The sequence below is a fragment of the Drosophila kikkawai genome, chromosome 2R, assembly GCF_030179895.1.
Source record: "Drosophila kikkawai strain 14028-0561.14 chromosome 2R, DkikHiC1v2, whole genome shotgun sequence".
NCBI classification, from domain to species: domain Eukaryota; kingdom Metazoa; phylum Arthropoda; class Insecta; order Diptera; family Drosophilidae; genus Drosophila; species Drosophila kikkawai.
Genome location: NC_091729.1, coordinates 20,291,476 through 20,308,918, shown reverse-complemented (window position 1 = coordinate 20,308,918; position 17,443 = coordinate 20,291,476). Strand labels below are relative to the sequence as shown.

The window sequence follows — 17,443 nt, the reverse complement described above, 5'->3', positions numbered from 1 at the left end:
AAAAGCTCCCCTCGACAAAAAAAATCGTTTCACAATTTAAAAATAATGCACATGCACCTCAAAGAAGCAGCCTCCGAATGTGCATAGCCATGTGCATAGATGCATAGATTCTCGTCTACTTAGGCGGCATACAAACAAACATTCTAAAAGTTTATTGCTGTCACAGGAGTGCATATATATTTCGGCACCCAAGTCTGCGCCTGCATACATATTTAATTGAGTATTATAAATATACATATACATGCGAGGGGTTTATTTATACGTCATGTTTATATTCTGCAAAATAATGACTTTTATAATTAATTTGCAAGTGCATTTCCTCCTGTCACTCGACTCATAAATAACACCGCATTTCGGCATTCATATAATTAATACAAAGGCGACGACGGTATTTCTTACAAAGTACTACATTCAGGGGAGGTTGCTCACTATTTCTGAGCCTGGGAAATCTACTCAAATAATTCTTTAACTTCAATAGAGTTGAGAACCATCCATTTCTCCTTTCAAATACTCTTGTAAATGGGTGATAAGAGCTTTTGGCGTTGAAGCTTTGTTACTTTTCGAAAACACTTTTGCGAAACCACCAGCAAACAATAAAATTCTAGAATAGTTCACAGGTTGTGCTGCTGTTTTACTAGCGCCGCGTAGACAAAGCCTAAAACTAGGCAATCCAATTAGGTTTGTTTAGAAATTCGCTCTGGGCCAAGTAATAAATTATCTTATTTCTATATAGGGTCTCGCTCTAATGATAACCGAGATTTTCTCGGGGCAGAAAAGCGCAAGCTACGGACGCCAATAGACCCACAACGGCGTAGGTGGATATAGCCTGCACCTTGGAAGTGTCCATCAAAACCTGCGCCACAAAGGGTGTTAGCATGGCGCCCAGTCTAGCCAGCACGGAGCAGCCGGAAACTCCCACAGATCGGAGGGCAGCGGGATATATTTCCGGTGTGTAGACATAGATGGCTTGAAAAATACCCGAAATCGTTCCGCGGGCAATGAAGAGAGTCAAAGAAGTTGAGAAGCGACTGAAATGAAAGAAATACTTATAAATCTGCCTGAAAAATATATAAAAATATTACCTATTAACCGACATAAGCACCAAAGTGCACATGACAAGGAGCAGATACTGCAGCACAATAGTTTTCTTCTTGCCAAAGAGTTTGATAACCTTAATGGTCATCAATATGCCCGGAAACTCGGACAAGGTAATCCACAACAAATCCATAAAGTCGGAGGTCATGAAGGTAACGCACTCATTCGGATTATTCTCCTTGTTTCTGGCCACCAAGAGCTCGGTGGTGACCAGCACTAGTCCGTAGTAACAGAAGGCCGATGCGAGCCATATAAACCAGAGCAGAAGCGTGGTCCTATAAAGGCTCGGACTGAGCAGCGACCTAAAGCTCTCCGTGGAGCTGGGCTCCTCGTCGGCAATAAGGCGACCCATTAGCATGTGCCGCTTGTTGTTGTGAGCTATCTAAACGAAACAGAAGGTGATTATAAAACCATTTCAAATGTCATTCTATATTTACCTGTTCCAGAACCCTGATGGCCTTGTCACTATGCCCATTGGATGAATAATATCGGGCAGATTCGCTAAGCCACTGAAGCAGTTTTTAATCGTTAATTTAAGAGTGGGATTTACTGATATAGTTCCTTACCGGAGATAGCAGTGTAAAAAGCAGTAAGGGTGTGGCCGAGAGCCCCAGAAGTCCGCGCCACCCGTAGTAGGGGTAAACAATCAAGGCCAATACTACCTCAAAGCAGGCTCCTAGGGCCCAGAAGCACTGAAAATGCCAATAATTTATATCATGCACTTGATTATCCCACAAAATACTCACATCCATGAGAACCACACACTTTCCCTTGTGTTTCGTGGGCAGAAATTCCGCGTATAGGGTGACACTTGTAGGTTAAAGGGGAAATCTTTTAGAGAATTGGGGAAATTTCCCTGAAAATGAACTCACGATTGTGGGACGCAGCCGATGGCAAAGCCTACGAGACCTCTCAGGGTTAAGAGCCATGCATAACTGGGCGCCACTGAACTTAGTATGCTATATAAAACTAATAATACTCCAAACAAAGTGAGGGCCTAAATAAAACAATAGAGTGAGATATAATTAGCATCTAGATAGAGTGACACCTTACCGACTTTCGGCCATATCTGTTGCTAAGCTGTGTCCAGAAACTGGAGCTCAGCATCATGCCCAGAAACACGATGGTTGTGACCGAGGCCTGCTGGAGCTTCGTGACATTCCATTCGCAGAATAAGGCCGGGCCCAGAATGCTCAAAATGGCCATTTCCATCGAGTCGGACATCCAGCAAAGGCCCACAAGAAGCGACAGCTTGACGTGGAACCAGCCGAAGCCAAAGGCATTGATCGCTTGTTGCACAGTAAAGGTGTCTGTGGAGGGAACAACTGTCTTTAGTTGGCTCAAAAATGTGTGAAATTCACTTGATACTCACCGTCCGGATTTATGGATACAGTCTTTAGCTCCAAAGTTGAAGAATGTGTTTCCCTTTGGCCGAAATTTACGGCCGATGGGACAGCCACAGCGTCGTTATTTAAATAATACATTTTTTAGGTATTCAAATATAGCCCGACTTGCAACTATAAATAAATATGAGTTCAGAATAAAACAGTGTAATAATTAAAAACTGATCTTACCTCTTGCAACACTCAAATATGGTAAAGAAAGTTTTAGTTAGATCTAAGATTTATGTCTTTTGATGTAGACACACAGAAGATGTTCCATTTGGTACTTGGATGCACATTACAGTTTAATATTCACCTTTTTACAAATATTATTTATAAAGAGAACGACGTGCAGTGCATCTACAACAAACCACAACTTTCTTAAGCACTTTCTTTTTGCAAATAAGAAACTGAGAATCAGTTGTAATGTAAACAACACAAACACACAGGCACAAGAAACTCCCACATCGTGCTCAAAAGGTAACGACCGTCTTCTCGATCGATAAACGATAGCTTTAGCAGTAAAGACTTCAAATAACAACGGTAGGATTTAAAGCAAACATTTAAATGTTGATATTTATTTTAAAAAGAAAATAACAAAGTAACCTCTTTTAGTCTTGTCAAAAACTTTTAACTTTCAATTGCAACTACACCAGTTTCTGGAAACATCACACATCTTTACGATTACTTATCAGCGTTGAATAGATCATTTAATTATGGAAATGGACGGAGATTCTTGTCGAAATTTTTCATTGGACTCCACGTCCAGTTCCCAGTTTGCTCTTCCCTCGGCATGCGTTCCCAAAGCGAAGAAACCGGAGGTGCCCGAGCCGGAAAGCTCTCCTCACTGCTCCGACATAATCACATCATCCTCGTCCTCGACCACGACCATCTCGATTGGCGCCTTTGACTCGCAATGCAACGTCCAAAAGGGATCGATCCCCGGGGCACCCAATATTGGCTATGAGTTGAACGTGGCCAAGTCGATAATGCAGCAGTACAGCACCCTGAGTGGTGACAATTTGTGAGTACTCAAAAACTAAACTAAAGTATCAAAAATGATCAAAATGCTTAGCTAACAGGTTTATAATTTTTAGAAGCTATTTACTTAGATTATCCTGTGTAAGCCGATGTAAACTTTCATGGCCGGATGGATAGGTCATTTCTCTATTATATGAATATTCTTTATATATAGTTTAGGAAATCATACTTAGATGTGCTTAAGCCTTCTAAGAACATTCCTTTTGAAATGCTTTAGATTTTTATAATCATTTTAGACCTATTTAAAAATAATTGTATATCTTCGGATTATTTTATATTCAATACAATAACCCTCCCCCGCAATAGATTCGACCACATCAGTGACATTATAAAACGTGTGATCGACGAGCGTCCACCGAATGTGATTGATTTCTTTGAGGAATTCAGCAGAAATGTTCGCGAACAGAAATTCCATTTGCCGGAACGCTTTCCGCCAAACGCAGTATTTGATGAGGTGCGCACGTTCCGAGTGGCCAAGCAAATTCTTCAGTCCATGAAGGTATACTGCCTCTCAACTACGTTATTTATTCCTGTCTAATGGTGGGGTTCCCCCTCAGCTGCCCTATACCCTGGAGGGCGAGGTACTGGATGGCGAGGAAATGTATGGGGAGGAGGGTAAAGCCAACGACGAAGACCTGAGGATCGCCATCGACGACTCCATGCGACTCTTTATCACATTCAACGAACGCGTCCAACAACTGCAGTTTTACTGGAACCAGTGCGGCTTTAGCATCTGCAACGACGACATCTTCCAACTGGCCAGCGCCATGAACCGTCTGGAGACCCATCCCTCTATCATGCAGTGCCGTTTCTGGGGTTGCATCAACGGATTAAAGGCCTCCTACTACATTGTGGAGGCGTCACTGACCCGCGAGGAGGTGGCCTCCCGCTTGGTCATGATGCAGGAAGAGATGAGGGAGAAGCAGCTGCCCTTAAAGATGCGTAGCGACCGAGTGGAGAGGCCCCCGCCACCGCACATTGGGCCGGAGCTCACGCCGGGCATTTACGGCTGGGAAGACTTTCCGCTCGAAGAGCTAGAGAAGATGCAACCTAAGGCAGCGCCTGTTCCACTGGTTGAGGAAATCGAATTCTACGACATTCCACCGGAGATGATCGGCCTCGGCTGCAATAGGTACTCCTACTTTGTGGTCAACTCCTTGTACGATGATTGGATCGAGCTGCCCATCGTGACGCCTCGCCAGATTGTCGTTTCCCGGCAGATAAAGAAGTTCCTAACCGGCGACCTGGAAGCAGACGTAATATCGTATCCCTGCTTTCCGGGCAAGGAGAAGCACTACCTCCGCACCATGATTGGTCGCATTACGGCCGGCACCTACATTGCTCCCGCGGGCTATTATCGGAGGATGACCAAAAAGGAGCAGCGACTGTTCGATGGCGAAGATATGGATCAAGGGGAGGAAGAGGAGGAGGAGGAGGAGGAAGAGGAAGAGGGACTGAACGAGGCCGAGGAAGAGCAGATCGAGGGTAAGGTCTTCCCTTAACTTAACTTAACTTAACTTGACTTGGGAAAATCATTTACAGACAACGATGTGATGCTGTTGAAGAATGAGAAATACCAAGTGGAACCATTGGGCTCTCTGGCCACTCCCGTGGCCTGGGTTCATGTCCGATCGAATATCCTCGAACAGGGACGCGTCGTATGGTATGACGAAGAGAAGGCCCAGAAGGAGAGGGAGAAGGCTCTGGCTCTGTACCTTAAAATGCAGCTCATGGACGAAATGGAGGAGGAGGCGGAAGAGGAAGACGAGGAGGAGGGCGATGGCGAGGAGGAAGGGGAAGAGGAGGGCATGATGGAGGGCTTCAATCAGCCCGAAGTCGGTCCCAGTATTTTGTCCTCGTGCGCCAATGACAGGAGCGCTGAGATTCCAGTCCCGTGGCTTATCCGTCTGACCAGCAAGTACACCAATCAGAAGGAGCGCATGCTGATCATGCAATCCAACGTCTGGCCAGGGGCCTACACCTTTACCTTTGAGAACACCTGCGAATCCATTTACCTGGGCTGGGGCCACAAATACTTTGCCCGTAATATTCCCTTCAAGCACCTGCCCATGGTGCAGGAGGAGTACAAGCACGACCCCGAGGACTTTATCGAAGCTACCGATCCGACCGTCGAGGAGGAGGAGGCCTACCGGGCCTGGCTGCTCCGGAAGCAGCAGAAGGACGCCTATGTGGCAGAGGATATGGACGACATCGAGGATGACGACGAGTTCGACGACCAGTACGATGATGCCGACTAGCGAGGGTTTGTTAAATTCAATGTTTGTTTTGCAATAAAGTTGGTGAGCTTTAGTTTGGTTTTATTATATGGAAATAAAATACATATATCGTGTATCTAAAGAATAATAGTATTGACTTACATGTTACCTCACACTCTCCTATGTACAATTTCGCGACTTTAAAGGTAAACTTAACTGAAATCACACGTGCATCATCATCGTAATTAAGTTAAATAGCTCTTCGAACCGTATGTACATTGCAGCTGTCTCGTGTGTTAAATACAATATATATATAAATTAGCAATCGTTGGCTGTGACTTTGATGTCCTAATGGCTAAATACGGAATCGAACAAATTTGGTATTACAACAGACAATCACTAGAGGGTAAAATGGCTGGCTTATTGCTTCAGGGCTTCCTGGAGCTGTTCTGTGGCATTTGCAGACGGCTTCTTAAATTCCTCGTTGGCGGCAATCACTTCGGGCTGTAATTAGGCAAAGGTGAATGAGTCCCAAGCAATAGTCATTATCTAAACGAAGCTGCTACCTTGGTTTTTACTGAGCCATCTTCAACGTGGGGAGATGCCTTAGTAGCCATGCTCTGAATGCAAAAGCTCTTTAGCTGATCCATAGAGGCAGCAAGCATGCTATTCTTGCTATTCGCTAACGTTATCTGCGGTTAATAAATATTCGTTAATCTTGATGGTCTCTGAGAGCAGGAAACGTTCGATTGATTACCTCTTTTTCAATTTTATCTAACGACTCGTCAAAGCTGGTTACTTTTTGCTTGTATTCCGGCCAACTGTTGCTTATTGTGGCAACATGGGACGTTATATTCTCCGAGCGATCCAGCAAATCGTCTATTTTCGTCTGTAAATATAATAATAACAATAAATCAGTGCTGATAAGACCCAAAGATTAGCATACCTTATGAAGAGATATTTCCTCGCTAAGCATTTTCGTTGTTTGACTCAGGGTATTGTTGGCATCCTTTAAATCGTTTGCCAGTTGCTTAAAGGAGTTCAGTGTGGTTCTATTAAGAGCTGTTATGTCGTCCGACAAGTTGGCGGGCAAGGCATTGGCCTGCAGCGTTGGTAATTGCGATAGATTGACCTGAAAGTGTTTGAGCTCGATTTAATAAACTATTTTATTAAGCATTTTAAGAGGAATCTTACCTTCAGAGCTTCTGTTTCGGCCTGAAGGGATTTCTGAACCTCCATATACTTATTATAGTGCTCTTTTATAGCCTCTATGTCGGTGGCCACGGCCTCTATCTTCGCCCCGAAATCGGCCACCAGCTTCTCGTCCTTGCCGTGGTTCCTTTGGGCCGCCACCGTGGCCTCCAGATTGCTAAAATTGTTCCGCAGACTCTCCATAGTTTTCTGTAGCTCACTGATTTCGGAAATGACGACAGTTTGATTCTTTAACAGGTAGGAAGAGGTCTCATGCCAACGCTGGAGCGTGTCGGGAAAGTTTTTGCTCATCGCGGACACTGCAAAGGTTATATAATTGATAAAAGGCTTCTCTCTATAGCGAGTATACAGCTTAACACTCACCCTCCTCCATCTTCTGGCGATAGTCGTAGAGTTGCTGGCGTAGATCAAAGTAGAGCCAGTACAAAATGCCCACAATTAAAATGCCAATGATTCCCAATAAAAGCGGTCCGCACATGCGGAAATAGGCTATTTTCCGATGACTACGGCGACTGGAGCCAGCGACATTAGTCTGAAAATAGCCATACATACATATATATTTATTGACATTAATGAATTTGTAATGTAAGTATCTTTCCGTTTGTAAAAGTTTGGAACAAGTTAACCTTGGACTTGGAGGCGTATTCATAAATATATACATACATATATATCTGAATGGCAACGTACATATATACATATGTTCATACGTAAATACAATGAATTACCCATGCGTAATCCTCAGGGTCATCGGTCGAGACAGAGAGCAACTTGTCCTGGGAATGTGTGGCCCCGCCAGCGGTCCTCCGGTTGGCTCTCTTCGACGAGGCCTGGGTGGCGATCAGGGCGTCCAGTTCCCGTCGCTTTTTCATTTTCTTTCCAGCCCGCAAAGGGACCTCGATGCGATGATGGCAGTCCATTGTTTGCAGTTGATGAATAACGAATAAGAACCCGTCGTCGGAGTGGAGAATACTTTCAAGTCGGCCAAGGGAGCGCCTAGCTTTTACATTTTCTCAACGAAAGTCGTCCCGTCGTCCCTTTGTAACTGGAACAACCATAACATGTACTTATACTGATAAAAATACAACTTCTGCGCATGATTAGGTTTATAACACCGCAACAAAACGGTGTTGGAAAGTACAGGAGACGATAATCTGTCTATCGATTGGTGTATATCGATAGGTGGTGCCCTGTGACTGGTGCTTTGGGAAGAAGAAGCATCCATTGATTTTTACGCTGTGCTTTTGCCCTCCGTATCGATCTAGTTTAATTAAGTTTTAAGCCAGTCTTCGCAATGTTTTGTGCTCCCCTGCCTGTCCGCTCAGAGTTTCCGTTTAGTGTGTTCTAACAGGGCCCTATATTATCAATTAAAAGCAGTTCGTTGATGCATTGCCTCTCGCATTTCGAAATGGCCAAGTACAGCTTTAAAACAATCAGTCAGAAACACAAAACGTTTCCCGCGGACCTTAACATGTACGGAATCGGAATGAAGTGCAAATCGCAGCTAATGGAGGATCAGGAGAACGTGACCCTGATCATCAATCGACGGAACTCAATTCGGCAGAAGCCGAAAGGCTGGACATGGACCCTGCTGCGCTGCAGGTGGCAGAAGAAGCTAGTGCTCTTGTTAATATTTATTTGTATGTGCGTGCTAATTGTCTTCGCCAATACGCATCTACTGGTGCGGGGCAACATCCTCTCGGCCTTCCTCTCCAGCCGGCTCAATAAGTTGTCCCAGGCCGAGAAGCAGGAGGCGAGGTATCCGGCAGATGTCCAGCTAACGACGGCGCCTGTTCCGCCCGTTTTGAAGCCGACCCACTACCTGCTGAACTACTCGTCCTCCACACACCTGGAGCTGGGAGATCAGCTCAACGGACTGGCCTCGGACTACAACATATTCGTCATCTACACGCGGGAGAACTACCACTTGAACCTTAAATTCGACCTATTTGCACACAGTTTGCTGAAGCACACCAGTGCCCAGCTGCACCTGCACGTTATCACGGACAGGGAGAGCCAGGCGTCGGTGCTGGAGATTCTGCAGCGGCAGATTCGGAGATTCCGCAGAACGGTGATATATACAATATACGATGTTAAAATCTGCTCCAGCATAATACAAGACATTGCTGCCAAGCTCTCCCCGTACTTTAGCTCAGCACCCAACTCCTATTATAGCGACTCCCTGTTTTTCCTGTCCCTCGGCCTGCACAGGATCGCCGACAGGAGCCTGAACAGGGCCATTCTGCTTGATTGTGATATAGTCTTCCGATCCGATGTCCGACTGCTGTTCAACGAGTTTGATAATTTTCTGCCGCACCAGCTTTACGGTCTAGCTCCGGAACTGACGCCCGTATATCGCCATATCCTGTACAGGTACCGAGTGCGCTATCCGAAGACCAGTTTTGGTAACCCGTACTATCCGATGAACAACGAATTAATGGGCGGAAGCCAGCATAGTCACCTCCACGGCCACGGCTATCCCGGTCTCAACTCTGGAGTTGTCCTGCTGCTGCTGAACCGCATTAGGAACTCCAAGTCCTACCTGGAGAAGCTGACCCACTCGGAGGTGCATGCGCTGGTGGCTAAGTACTCATTCAAGGGCCATCTGGGGGACCAAGACTTCTTTACGCTCCTCGGCTACGAGTACCCCAACTTGATATACAGATTAGACTGCATCTGGAACCGGCAGCTGTGCACCTGGTGGAAGGATCATGGCTATAGTGACATATTCGACGCTTATTTCCGCTGCGAGGGCAATATTAAAATGTACCATGGCAATTGTAATACGCGAATTCCAGAATAAATGAATTAAATTGTTATAGTAATATTAAAATAATTTAAAAGTGTTGGTGATTTTGTTACCTTATGATTTTGTATTACTTTTCGGATGGAACACAGAAGGGAATTTTTAGAAGAACAATTAAGAGGTTGCAAATTTCACTATACACAAAGTTTTATGTCTTTTATTTCTGCAAATTTAAATTTGTTCATATTTAAATGTCATAATTATCGAATTATTTAATTTTAATGACATCTTGTAGTTTAAAAAACCACCAGATCTAACGGGAAATTAGCTAAATTGGCAACACTGTACTGTGGTCCCAGAACAGTGAATTTCTCCCTAGATTTAAGGTTTTTTAACGGTCCTAGGGGAGAAGAATTTTGAGGGGAAAAGAGTAGAGGCTGTTTTGAAATATAAATTAATTAAATATTATCACAAAACACAGCATACAATTTTGATATCTTAAAAATATCTCACTAGTGGCTAGATAAGCAAAAAAAAAATAATTCATTTTCCCACAGCTTTTTTTCACGGATATTTTTTAACAACGTCATAATAATACTTGAATACTCTTGAACCATAAATTAAAATACATTTTTTTAATTTGGGCGAATACTTTTAGGGGGAACTTTAAAATTTTTGAGATTTTTTAGGGAAAAGCCAACTTTTACAGTCTGGCAACTCTAAAGCATTTTATCTTATCTCTTTAACCTTCATTTCTGGCTCGTTCAGTTATGAATTAGGACTTAAGAAATAGTTCAGAATAAACAATACGCGATGGCGCCGAATGCAGCTGTACCAGTGGAGCGATATGAGCCCGAGAACATCGGTATCAACGCAATTCTGTTGGGGCCGCCGGGCTCCGGCAAGGGAACGCAGGTGGGTTCAAAGTTACATAATGTATTTTAGTGATATGGGACGCTGTGCGGTGTCTATAAATAAATACAACGTGTTCAAAGTGTGCGGGCACAAATGTTTGTAAATAAGTAAAAGTGATTTTCGCGATGCCGGTATGGAATAGTTAACTGGAAGAACTTATGTAACGCCGCACGATGTGAAAGTATGTATCTACATGCGTGGCGTGTCACTTGAATGCCCTCTAAAGAAATGTTTGACCCTGAAAGTGAGTGAATTTGCCGCGTCTCGGAGAATGAGGGCACCCGTTGCGCCGACTTGTGGGTTCCGCTGGGTAATTCTATACGCAACATGCGAGAACTTTCGCTGCTTTCTGCTAGAAATGCATCTTATCTCGGCTGCTCGCTAATTGCTTACCGTTGTGATATGCCGCGCGGCAATAAAGTGATTAAAGGTCGCCCAATTGATATCAATGTTTTTTTAATTATGCCACTTTCAGGCTCCGCTGCTGAAGGAGAAGTTCTGCGTCTGCCACTTATCTACTGGCGACATGCTGCGGGCGGAAATTTCATCCGGATCCAAGCTGGGAGCCGAGCTTAAGAAGGTTATGGATGCCGGCAAGCTGGTCTCCGATGACCTGGTGGTGGACATGATCGACTCCAATCTGGACAAGCCCGAGTGCAAGAACGGCTTCCTGCTCGACGGTTTCCCCAGGACTGTTGTCCAGGCCGAGAAGGTGAGCCAGTTACTTGGAGATCTTTCGCACATTTTTACTCAATCACCACCATTTTCTTGTAGCTCGACACATTGCTGGACAAGAGGAAAGCCAACCTGGATGCCGTCATTGAGTTTGCCATTGACGACAGCCTGTTGGTAAGGCGAATCACCGGCCGCCTGATCCACCAGTCCAGCGGTCGATCTTATCACGAGGAATTCGCGCCTCCCAAGAAGCCAATGACGGATGATGTTAGTATACCAGAAACTGATCTCAAGGGGAAAATAATCCTACATGCACATTTCCTCCCTTAGATTACCGGAGAGCCGCTGATGCGACGAAGCGACGACAACGCCGAGGCTTTGAAGAAGAGGCTTGAATCATATCACAAGCAGACGCGTCCTCTGGTCGACTACTACGGCCTGAGGGGTCTGCACTTCAAGGTGGACGCCGCCAAGAAGTCCAGCGACGTCTTCTCCACCATCGAAACCATATTCCAACGCAAACGTCCAGCTGCCCAACTTCAATTGTGATTTGTCCCAGCGCAACGATCCAAGTACTGATACTGCCGCCGCCTCCCGACAATTTATTTCGAGACACACAACACACACAAAATGTTTTAAGCCTAAAGTTAAAGAGTAAAGAATTGCATCTGGGCAACCCAAATAGACGAAATTACAGTTGTTTGAGAACTAAAACTTTCCTTGTACAGATTTCTAAAATGTATAAGTGTCACTTTTTACATTTCACTATTTGTAACTACAATAAAACTTAATAGAAAAAATAAGAATGAGTTACTGGCCATGTGTTTCACCTTAAAGCACCCCACTAAATATGACTTATAGACTTTGTAAGCTTCCGTTTAGTCTGAAACCTAATTGATTTCTGGTAAAAAACTGAATAACAATTCGAGGATTAGTAAACAGACTATAATTGTTCCGAGAACTATCATTGCAATCAACTTTAAGAGCAAGCGCTTATTGAAGGGTCATTTCGCGCACACCACACCTCAAGTGTTGTAAATGGAAATGTGCTAATGGGAATCTTAAATTTGATCAAGTGATTAATTTTTATTGGACTGTAAACAGTACCTATAAATCGCACACACAGCCCGTTCATACGTCAAGCTCCCTAATGTTAATGCCAAATTAAGTACGTATAACTATCGCATACATATTATATAAATTTATAACGACGATTGACTAATCACTGGCTTGACTTTTTAGCAAATAGCGACTTGCGCTTCAAAGTCTAAAGTGTGTACAGGCGTCGCTGTGTTGGTGTGTACTACACTTGAAGTTCAATCGCAGGTGAAGCCCAGGTATAAAAGCCAAACTTCATAGAAACATTTGTCAGTTAGTTCCAGCAGCTGCATTGCTAAACATCCAGTCTCCAATCCGCCTCAATACAAGCCGAGCTCCATTGTAAGACCCATAATTCATATATATCGCCAGTGCTGATCGGATCGGGGGAGCTTTGTTAGGCAAATGAGACGCGGACAACCAGTTTCGTAGTGTGTAAACAGTGACATCTTTTGGCTCCGAACCAGATACGCATACCAAGTGGCCTTTCTATGCATATTCATTCGGCGAATGCAGTCCGTATCTGAAAAGATTTCCATTGACACCGTCCATTTAAATCCCCCGACTCTAGGTCTAGGCTCCAAAACTGGTTCGCTCCATTTGCGAATGCGAAAAAGTGCTCATTTCGCAATATTAATTTTTATTTCTCGCTTGTGCTCGGCAGTTTCCCCTCCAAAATGAAGATGGTTATTGCGCTTTTCGTCCTTGGGCTCGTCCTGGTCGCCGCCGAGGATAAGTACACCACGAAGTACGACAACATTGACGTGGACGAGATCCTGAAGTCGGATCGCCTGTTCAACAACTACTTCAAGTGCCTGATCGACACCGGAAAGTGCACGCCCGAGGGCCGCGAGCTCAAGAAGTCCCTGCCGGACGCTCTGAAGACGGAGTGCAGCAAGTGCAGCGAGAAGCAGCGCCAGAACACCGACAAGGTCATCCGCTTTATCATCGACAACAAGCCCGAGGAGTGGAAGCAGCTCCAGGCCAAGTTCGATCCCGAGGAAATCTACATCAAGCGTTACCGCTCTCAGGCCACCTCCGCCGGAATCAAGGTCTAACTTGGCCTTGGCCATGACCGAAACCAAATTGTTATTACGCACAAACTGTTAATTAGGTCTATCTGAAAATCATGTTCATCCAAATTGTTTATCCTTCGATCGTGCGCCGAATAAAGAGATTTGTTTTGTACACAACACCGTTCTCAAAGGGGCTTTTTCGCAATTACCGATATCTAATATCTAATATCAGTCAATTAATTCCGCAAAGTGCGCCAGTTCAGTCTAGAGTCTAGACTTATGTAAATTTATAGCCCACTTGAACGATGACGCATCAAGCGATCAAATCGGTAGACAATTAAAAGCTTAACAACAAAACAACAGTCACAAGATTACGTCTAGACTTAATATGTGGTTTTAATATAGGACCGCCGATTTGCATTAATATTACAAATCCAAAGTTTGCTTCGGTCGGTTGGTAAGCATCGCGTGTTTTTGTTTTGCTGGAACTATTACTTATATTATTCTTAAAAGAGGCAATGAGTCGAAACCAGTGGCCGACAGAGGCGAATAACTCAACCATGAAAAAAGCGTCGTCCTTCAAAGAACGAACAATGTGCTAGAACCTATTTTAGGTCACGGCAAGAACCGCATATCACATCGTGAGACAATAGAATATTAAATATGTTATTGGTATTTTTTAATTATCTTATAAATGTACAAAGCTTAGGGTTAATATGCGGGGTGAACCTGCAAACGTGTTTACGTTAATGTCTCCCCTTGTGCGACACAGGCCTCCAAGTAGTCTATACGCCGCTCCAGGATGGTTAGTTTTTCGTTCAGTACCGCCAACCGCGAACGACAGGACATATCTGCAAGGTAAACAAAAATAAAAAATAATGTAGTTATAAATCCAGAAGGACCACTGTAACTAGAACTTTAATGGTATCTATTATAACTTTTTTGTGCTCATTTAAAGTTTATTTTTAAAATTTAGGGATGCAGATATTTTTAAATATTACTTTTTTATTAAATTTCTTGAATAATTCATAGATATTAAACGATTCATTCATACCTTCTCAATTAAATTTAAATTACTAGATACATTTTCTACAATTTAAGGGTCGGAATGTATGAATATCTAAGTCACATATATTAATAAAATAATATTGTGAGTAAGCCGGATAGAGATTAACACCCAGCAGATGTGGCTTTGAGCCCAACCGTCTATGTCGGATTTATGTACACACCCATACACAGCTTCTTCGCTTATTTTTCGCCGAAACGAACAAACCTATTGTATGTTTATTGACTTACTATTAGAGTAAATAAATTCAATGACAATGAATGTTTTGTTAGCCAGCTTATAATATTCGTACGTTAATAAATACAAGAGTAAATACTATTGTACGCACACACATGCAAAGGGGCCGTGTACTTGGCAATGTTTTCTTACCGAAAGAGTTTAGAAAGTCGGTTATACGCTTTATGCTGGCAGTTATCACTTCGATGTATTCCCTGTTTGCCCAGTCCTGATGAATCTGTTTTTGAATGGCCTCCCTGTGAGCTCCACTCATTTTCAGGCGCTTTATTTTCTCCTTTATTTTATTTATATGAACAATTATTCGTAGTTATCGGGAGTGTGACCAGATGGAACAATTAAGGCGTATACCGGCAAGTTAAGAAAAAAAAAAAAGCCATACACATTACAAAGACAGTTAGAGTAGTAGAAAGTATATCTTTACTATATTTAATGATTAATAAGAATATGTAAAAGAAATTGTATTCATACCAAAATGGTTGGTTAATTTAATTTAGTCGATTGATTAAAAAATACTGAATACCTGATGTATAGTACAGTCATATGAGCATGTTGATGTTCCATTTCCGCTGTTCCAATTACGAAGCGATAGTTATTGATAGCACACACATATTCATACAAACATACATTTCAGTCCCGTTCGCCTACTGTGTTTTTCTTTTAGTAAACAAAAATGGATTTTATTGACGATTTTATTGAGGAATATAAATGCAATCCATGTCTGTGGAAAGCGGACTCTGCCGACTTCAGAAATCGGACCCGAAGACAGGAGGCGTACATGAAGCTGATAGAAGTGGCCACCAAGCATGGAGAGATGTACAATGTCGAAAGAACAAAGCAAAAGATAAACAATCTTCGTTGTGCATTTCGTCATCAGTTAAGAAAATACAACGAGGTTAAGAAAAAGGGCGAAAAGTACGAGCCCTACTGCCCAAAGCGGCGCTACTTTGAGTCACTTATGTTCCTCAAGGACGAGGAGATCCCGGACAAGAAGTGCAAGCGCGAGCAGCAGGCCTGTTCCGAGAGCGCGGCGGCTCAACTGGCGCTCCCAGAGAACTGCGACGAGTTTTCCGACGCCGAGAGCCTGCCAAAGCCACCGAAGGCGGATTCCAGCAGCAAGCTGTCCCCCAACAACAGTGCAAATGAATTCTGTGCCAACATCTTTGAAGAGGCCGCTGCCACCGCTGACCCCGTCATCAGTATTAAGACAGTTAACGCTAACAACCATAGTGGCGGCGCCACAGTCAAGGAGGTGGAGATCGTGGTGCCCGCCAATAACAGCAGCAGCAGAGTCCTGTCGGCGCGGAGAAAATCTCTTCCCGATTCCGTGAAACCCCATGGAGACAGCGTTGAGCACTGCAAGCGCATTATGACCCAACCGAGACAAAACCATAATCAGGAGCAGAACCACATCAGCCGAAAGCGCTCATCCTCTGTGTCCTCGCAGGTGTCGGAGGATAATGATCCGCCACCGGGGAAATTCCGAGCCGACCTATCCACAATCGATGTTGAGCGACTCTTTTCGCTGGCGCTGAAGAGTGCCGACAGCCAGCTGGACGATCATTTCTCAAACTTTGGCAAGGTAATCGCCCACAAGCTGCGGACCATGGACGCCACCCAGGCTGTATACGCCGAGAAAATAATAGCCGATGTTCTATATCAGGGGCAGATGAAAATGCTATCCACACTGAGTATACATCAGTTTTTGGGAGTGGACAATGCCACGGTTTATGTGGAAAGTCACACCAAATGATGGGCCCCCCGCTAAAGACGTACTTGTAGACTTTATGTAATAATAAGATAAAGATAAAGAACAGATAAAATATACATTTGTGTGTATAAGCTATGCCTTGTTTAATTGTGTGTTCTTGGTGAAGGGTTTCCCTTTTTTGAAAAGGACTTTGATGAAGTGAAGCTGGAAGCTGAAAGAGACAATGAAAAACTACAAAATCGAAATGATGTCGAGACTAATTTATTATATTCGCTGCATGAGAAGAACATTCAATTGCCATTACTTATTAGGCACTATCGTACTTTCTTAGGAGCATGGCCCAAACGTCCGGGTATCTGGTTTGCAGGAACGTTGTCAGCTTTTGCGCCTTCTGAGCCTGTTGGGGCGAGCAGTTCCTGCATTTTCTGGTTATTACCTCTGGTAGAGCGGCTGTAAACAGATTTCAATGAGATTCCATACAGAAATCGAGATATGTATATCTGATGCAAAGTAAATTTCAATTACCTTTCAGTTGTAGTCCCAATTGGTCGCACTCGCTTTTACCCAAAATGCACATAATTTGGCGGCTGACCACGACCTGGTTGTTCAGCAGCTTATTTATGTTTCGCTCGTCGGCTTGGACATTTGAGGAAATAAGAATTATTACAAAAATAAAATGAACGACCAAAGAAAGCACTCGGTTTTTATTTAGCAATAGCATCACTCCTTCTTCTGAACGCGCGACTGTATAACTGAAATGTGGAGCAGAAACTGTGTATCCCATGTAGAAGCGTGCATGCGCAAAGGAGCTCCCCTTTGATCCCCTGATTACACATATATGCGTAAGGGTAAGGTGCGATAATAATCCCAAGTAAATAGAAAGAGCAATGCTATCTCAGGAGATGTTATTGGTCTCGTGGAATTGTGGGACCCCATGGAAGATGCTGTTAAAGGAATATTTTTTGAAGCCGAACAACAAATCCTCCTTAGTACCAAGATTAATCGCAAAGGCGAGCATATGGAAAAATTTTGAAATAGT

General features: G+C 43.7%; 9 protein-coding genes across 10 annotated transcripts; 5 read left to right on the top strand and 4 right to left on the bottom strand.

Annotated features, from left to right (window-relative positions):
* Positions 1-621: 621 nt before the first annotated feature.
* Positions 622-2,858, bottom strand: LOC108072018 (synaptic vesicle 2-related protein). Of its 2 annotated transcripts, XM_070284075.1 has the most exons (9): positions 2,670-2,858; positions 2,468-2,605; positions 2,149-2,405; positions 1,968-2,092; positions 1,842-1,905; positions 1,662-1,787; positions 1,533-1,604; positions 1,083-1,477; positions 622-1,028 (listed from the first exon to the last, which is right to left on the bottom strand). In XM_070284075.1, the coding sequence occupies exons 2-9, from the start codon at positions 2,577-2,579 to the stop codon at positions 743-745; spliced, it is 1,437 nt and encodes a 478-aa protein (XP_070140176.1). In that variant the 5' UTR covers positions 2,580-2,605; positions 2,670-2,858; the 3' UTR covers positions 622-742. The 2 variants fall into 2 exon arrangements, with proteins under 2 accessions (XP_070140176.1, XP_017018487.1); XM_017162998.2 differs by lacking the exon at positions 2,670-2,858 and having other exon boundaries at positions 2,468-2,635.
* A 241-nt stretch (positions 2,859-3,099) lies between these two features.
* Rsph4a (Radial spoke head protein 4a) lies at positions 3,100-5,828 on the top strand. The gene is made up of 4 exons (XM_017163238.2): positions 3,100-3,501; positions 3,825-4,017; positions 4,076-5,003; positions 5,061-5,828. The coding sequence occupies exons 1-4, from the start codon at positions 3,194-3,196 to the stop codon at positions 5,774-5,776; spliced, it is 2,145 nt and encodes a 714-aa protein (XP_017018727.1). The 5' UTR covers positions 3,100-3,193; the 3' UTR covers positions 5,777-5,828.
* LOC108072184 (myosin heavy chain, clone 203) lies at positions 5,816-8,045 on the bottom strand. The gene is made up of 7 exons (XM_017163240.2): positions 7,672-8,045; positions 7,310-7,478; positions 6,929-7,245; positions 6,681-6,866; positions 6,492-6,623; positions 6,301-6,426; positions 5,816-6,238 (listed from the first exon to the last, which is right to left on the bottom strand). The coding sequence occupies exons 1-7, from the start codon at positions 7,861-7,863 to the stop codon at positions 6,155-6,157; spliced, it is 1,206 nt and encodes a 401-aa protein (XP_017018729.1). The 5' UTR covers positions 7,864-8,045; the 3' UTR covers positions 5,816-6,154.
* A 98-nt stretch (positions 8,046-8,143) lies between these two features.
* On the top strand, positions 8,144-9,779 carry Xxylt (Xyloside xylosyltransferase). Its single transcript, XM_017162966.3, has one exon. The coding sequence runs from the start codon at positions 8,328-8,330 to the stop codon at positions 9,744-9,746; it is 1,419 nt and encodes a 472-aa protein (XP_017018455.1). The 5' UTR covers positions 8,144-8,327; the 3' UTR covers positions 9,747-9,779.
* Positions 9,780-10,414: 635 nt separating this feature from the next.
* Positions 10,415-12,085, top strand: Ak2 (Adenylate kinase 2). The gene is made up of 4 exons (XM_017163114.3): positions 10,415-10,604; positions 11,080-11,316; positions 11,379-11,546; positions 11,610-12,085. Exons 1-4 carry the CDS (start codon positions 10,503-10,505, stop codon positions 11,826-11,828), a joined length of 726 nt encoding a protein of 241 aa, XP_017018603.1. The 5' UTR covers positions 10,415-10,502; the 3' UTR covers positions 11,829-12,085.
* A 479-nt stretch (positions 12,086-12,564) lies between these two features.
* On the top strand, positions 12,565-13,570 carry EbpIII (Ejaculatory bulb protein III). Its single transcript, XM_017163115.3, has 2 exons — positions 12,565-12,719; positions 13,042-13,570. The coding sequence occupies exon 2, from the start codon at positions 13,055-13,057 to the stop codon at positions 13,433-13,435; it is 381 nt and encodes a 126-aa protein (XP_017018604.1). The 5' UTR covers positions 12,565-12,719; positions 13,042-13,054; the 3' UTR covers positions 13,436-13,570.
* Positions 13,571-14,050: 480 nt separating this feature from the next.
* Positions 14,051-15,019, bottom strand: HSPC300 (haematopoietic stem/progenitor cell protein 300). Its single transcript, XM_017163116.3, has 2 exons — positions 14,829-15,019; positions 14,051-14,244 (listed from the first exon to the last, which is right to left on the bottom strand). The coding sequence occupies exons 1-2, from the start codon at positions 14,947-14,949 to the stop codon at positions 14,135-14,137; spliced, it is 231 nt and encodes a 76-aa protein (XP_017018605.1). The 5' UTR covers positions 14,950-15,019; the 3' UTR covers positions 14,051-14,134.
* A 260-nt stretch (positions 15,020-15,279) lies between these two features.
* On the top strand, positions 15,280-16,539 carry LOC108072207 (uncharacterized). The gene has a single exon (XM_017163268.3). It carries the CDS (start codon positions 15,367-15,369, stop codon positions 16,444-16,446), a length of 1,080 nt encoding a protein of 359 aa, XP_017018757.1. The 5' UTR covers positions 15,280-15,366; the 3' UTR covers positions 16,447-16,539.
* Positions 16,540-16,649: 110 nt separating this feature from the next.
* LOC108072208 (uncharacterized) lies at positions 16,650-17,151 on the bottom strand. Its single transcript, XM_017163269.3, has 2 exons — positions 16,930-17,151; positions 16,650-16,854 (listed from the first exon to the last, which is right to left on the bottom strand). Exons 1-2 carry the CDS (start codon positions 17,123-17,125, stop codon positions 16,712-16,714), a joined length of 339 nt encoding a protein of 112 aa, XP_017018758.1. The 5' UTR covers positions 17,126-17,151; the 3' UTR covers positions 16,650-16,711.
* Between the last annotated feature and the right edge of the window lie 292 nt (positions 17,152-17,443).

Bases quoted from the DNA above. Each gene is read 5' to 3' on its own strand.
- Xxylt (XM_017162966.3), top strand. From the start codon at position 8,328: ATGCATTGCCTCTCGCATTTCGAAATGGCCAAGTACAGCTTTAAAACA.
- LOC108072207 (XM_017163268.3), top strand. From the start codon at position 15,367: ATGGATTTTATTGACGATTTTATTGAGGAATATAAATGCAATCCATGT.
- LOC108072208 (XM_017163269.3), bottom strand. From the start codon at position 17,125: ATGCTATTGCTAAATAAAAACCGAGTGCTTTCTTTGGTCGTTCATTTT. The intron at 16,855-16,929 runs GTAATTGAAATT...ATCTGTTTACAG, and splicing joins ATTGGGACTACAACTGAAAG to CCGCTCTACCAGAGGTAATA.
- Rsph4a (XM_017163238.2), top strand. From the start codon at position 3,194: ATGGAAATGGACGGAGATTCTTGTCGAAATTTTTCATTGGACTCCACG. The intron at 4,018-4,075 runs GTATACTGCCTC...GTTCCCCCTCAG, and splicing joins AAATTCTTCAGTCCATGAAG to CTGCCCTATACCCTGGAGGG. The intron at 5,004-5,060 runs GTAAGGTCTTCC...AATCATTTACAG, and splicing joins CGAGGAAGAGCAGATCGAGG to ACAACGATGTGATGCTGTTG.
- Ak2 (XM_017163114.3), top strand. From the start codon at position 10,503: ATGGCGCCGAATGCAGCTGTACCAGTGGAGCGATATGAGCCCGAGAAC. The intron at 10,605-11,079 runs GTGGGTTCAAAG...TGCCACTTTCAG, and splicing joins GCTCCGGCAAGGGAACGCAG to GCTCCGCTGCTGAAGGAGAA. The intron at 11,317-11,378 runs GTGAGCCAGTTA...ATTTTCTTGTAG, and splicing joins CTGTTGTCCAGGCCGAGAAG to CTCGACACATTGCTGGACAA.
- LOC108072184 (XM_017163240.2), bottom strand. From the start codon at position 7,863: ATGGACTGCCATCATCGCATCGAGGTCCCTTTGCGGGCTGGAAAGAAA. The intron at 7,479-7,671 runs GTAATTCATTGT...GGCTATTTTCAG, and splicing joins ACCCTGAGGATTACGCATGG to ACTAATGTCGCTGGCTCCAG. The intron at 6,239-6,300 runs GTAGCAGCTTCG...GCCTAATTACAG, and splicing joins ATGGCTCAGTAAAAACCAAG to CCCGAAGTGATTGCCGCCAA.
- EbpIII (XM_017163115.3), top strand. From the start codon at position 13,055: ATGAAGATGGTTATTGCGCTTTTCGTCCTTGGGCTCGTCCTGGTCGCC.
- HSPC300 (XM_017163116.3), bottom strand. From the start codon at position 14,949: ATGAGTGGAGCTCACAGGGAGGCCATTCAAAAACAGATTCATCAGGAC. The intron at 14,245-14,828 runs GTAAGAAAACAT...TTTACCTTGCAG, and splicing joins CGACTTTCTAAACTCTTTCG to ATATGTCCTGTCGTTCGCGG.
- LOC108072018 (XM_070284075.1), bottom strand. From the start codon at position 2,579: ATGTATTATTTAAATAACGACGCTGTGGCTGTCCCATCGGCCGTAAAT. The intron at 1,788-1,841 runs GTGAGTATTTTG...TGGCATTTTCAG, and splicing joins AGTGTGTGGTTCTCATGGAT to TGCTTCTGGGCCCTAGGAGC. The intron at 1,605-1,661 runs GTAAGGAACTAT...AAACTGCTTCAG, and splicing joins TTTTTACACTGCTATCTCCG to TGGCTTAGCGAATCTGCCCG.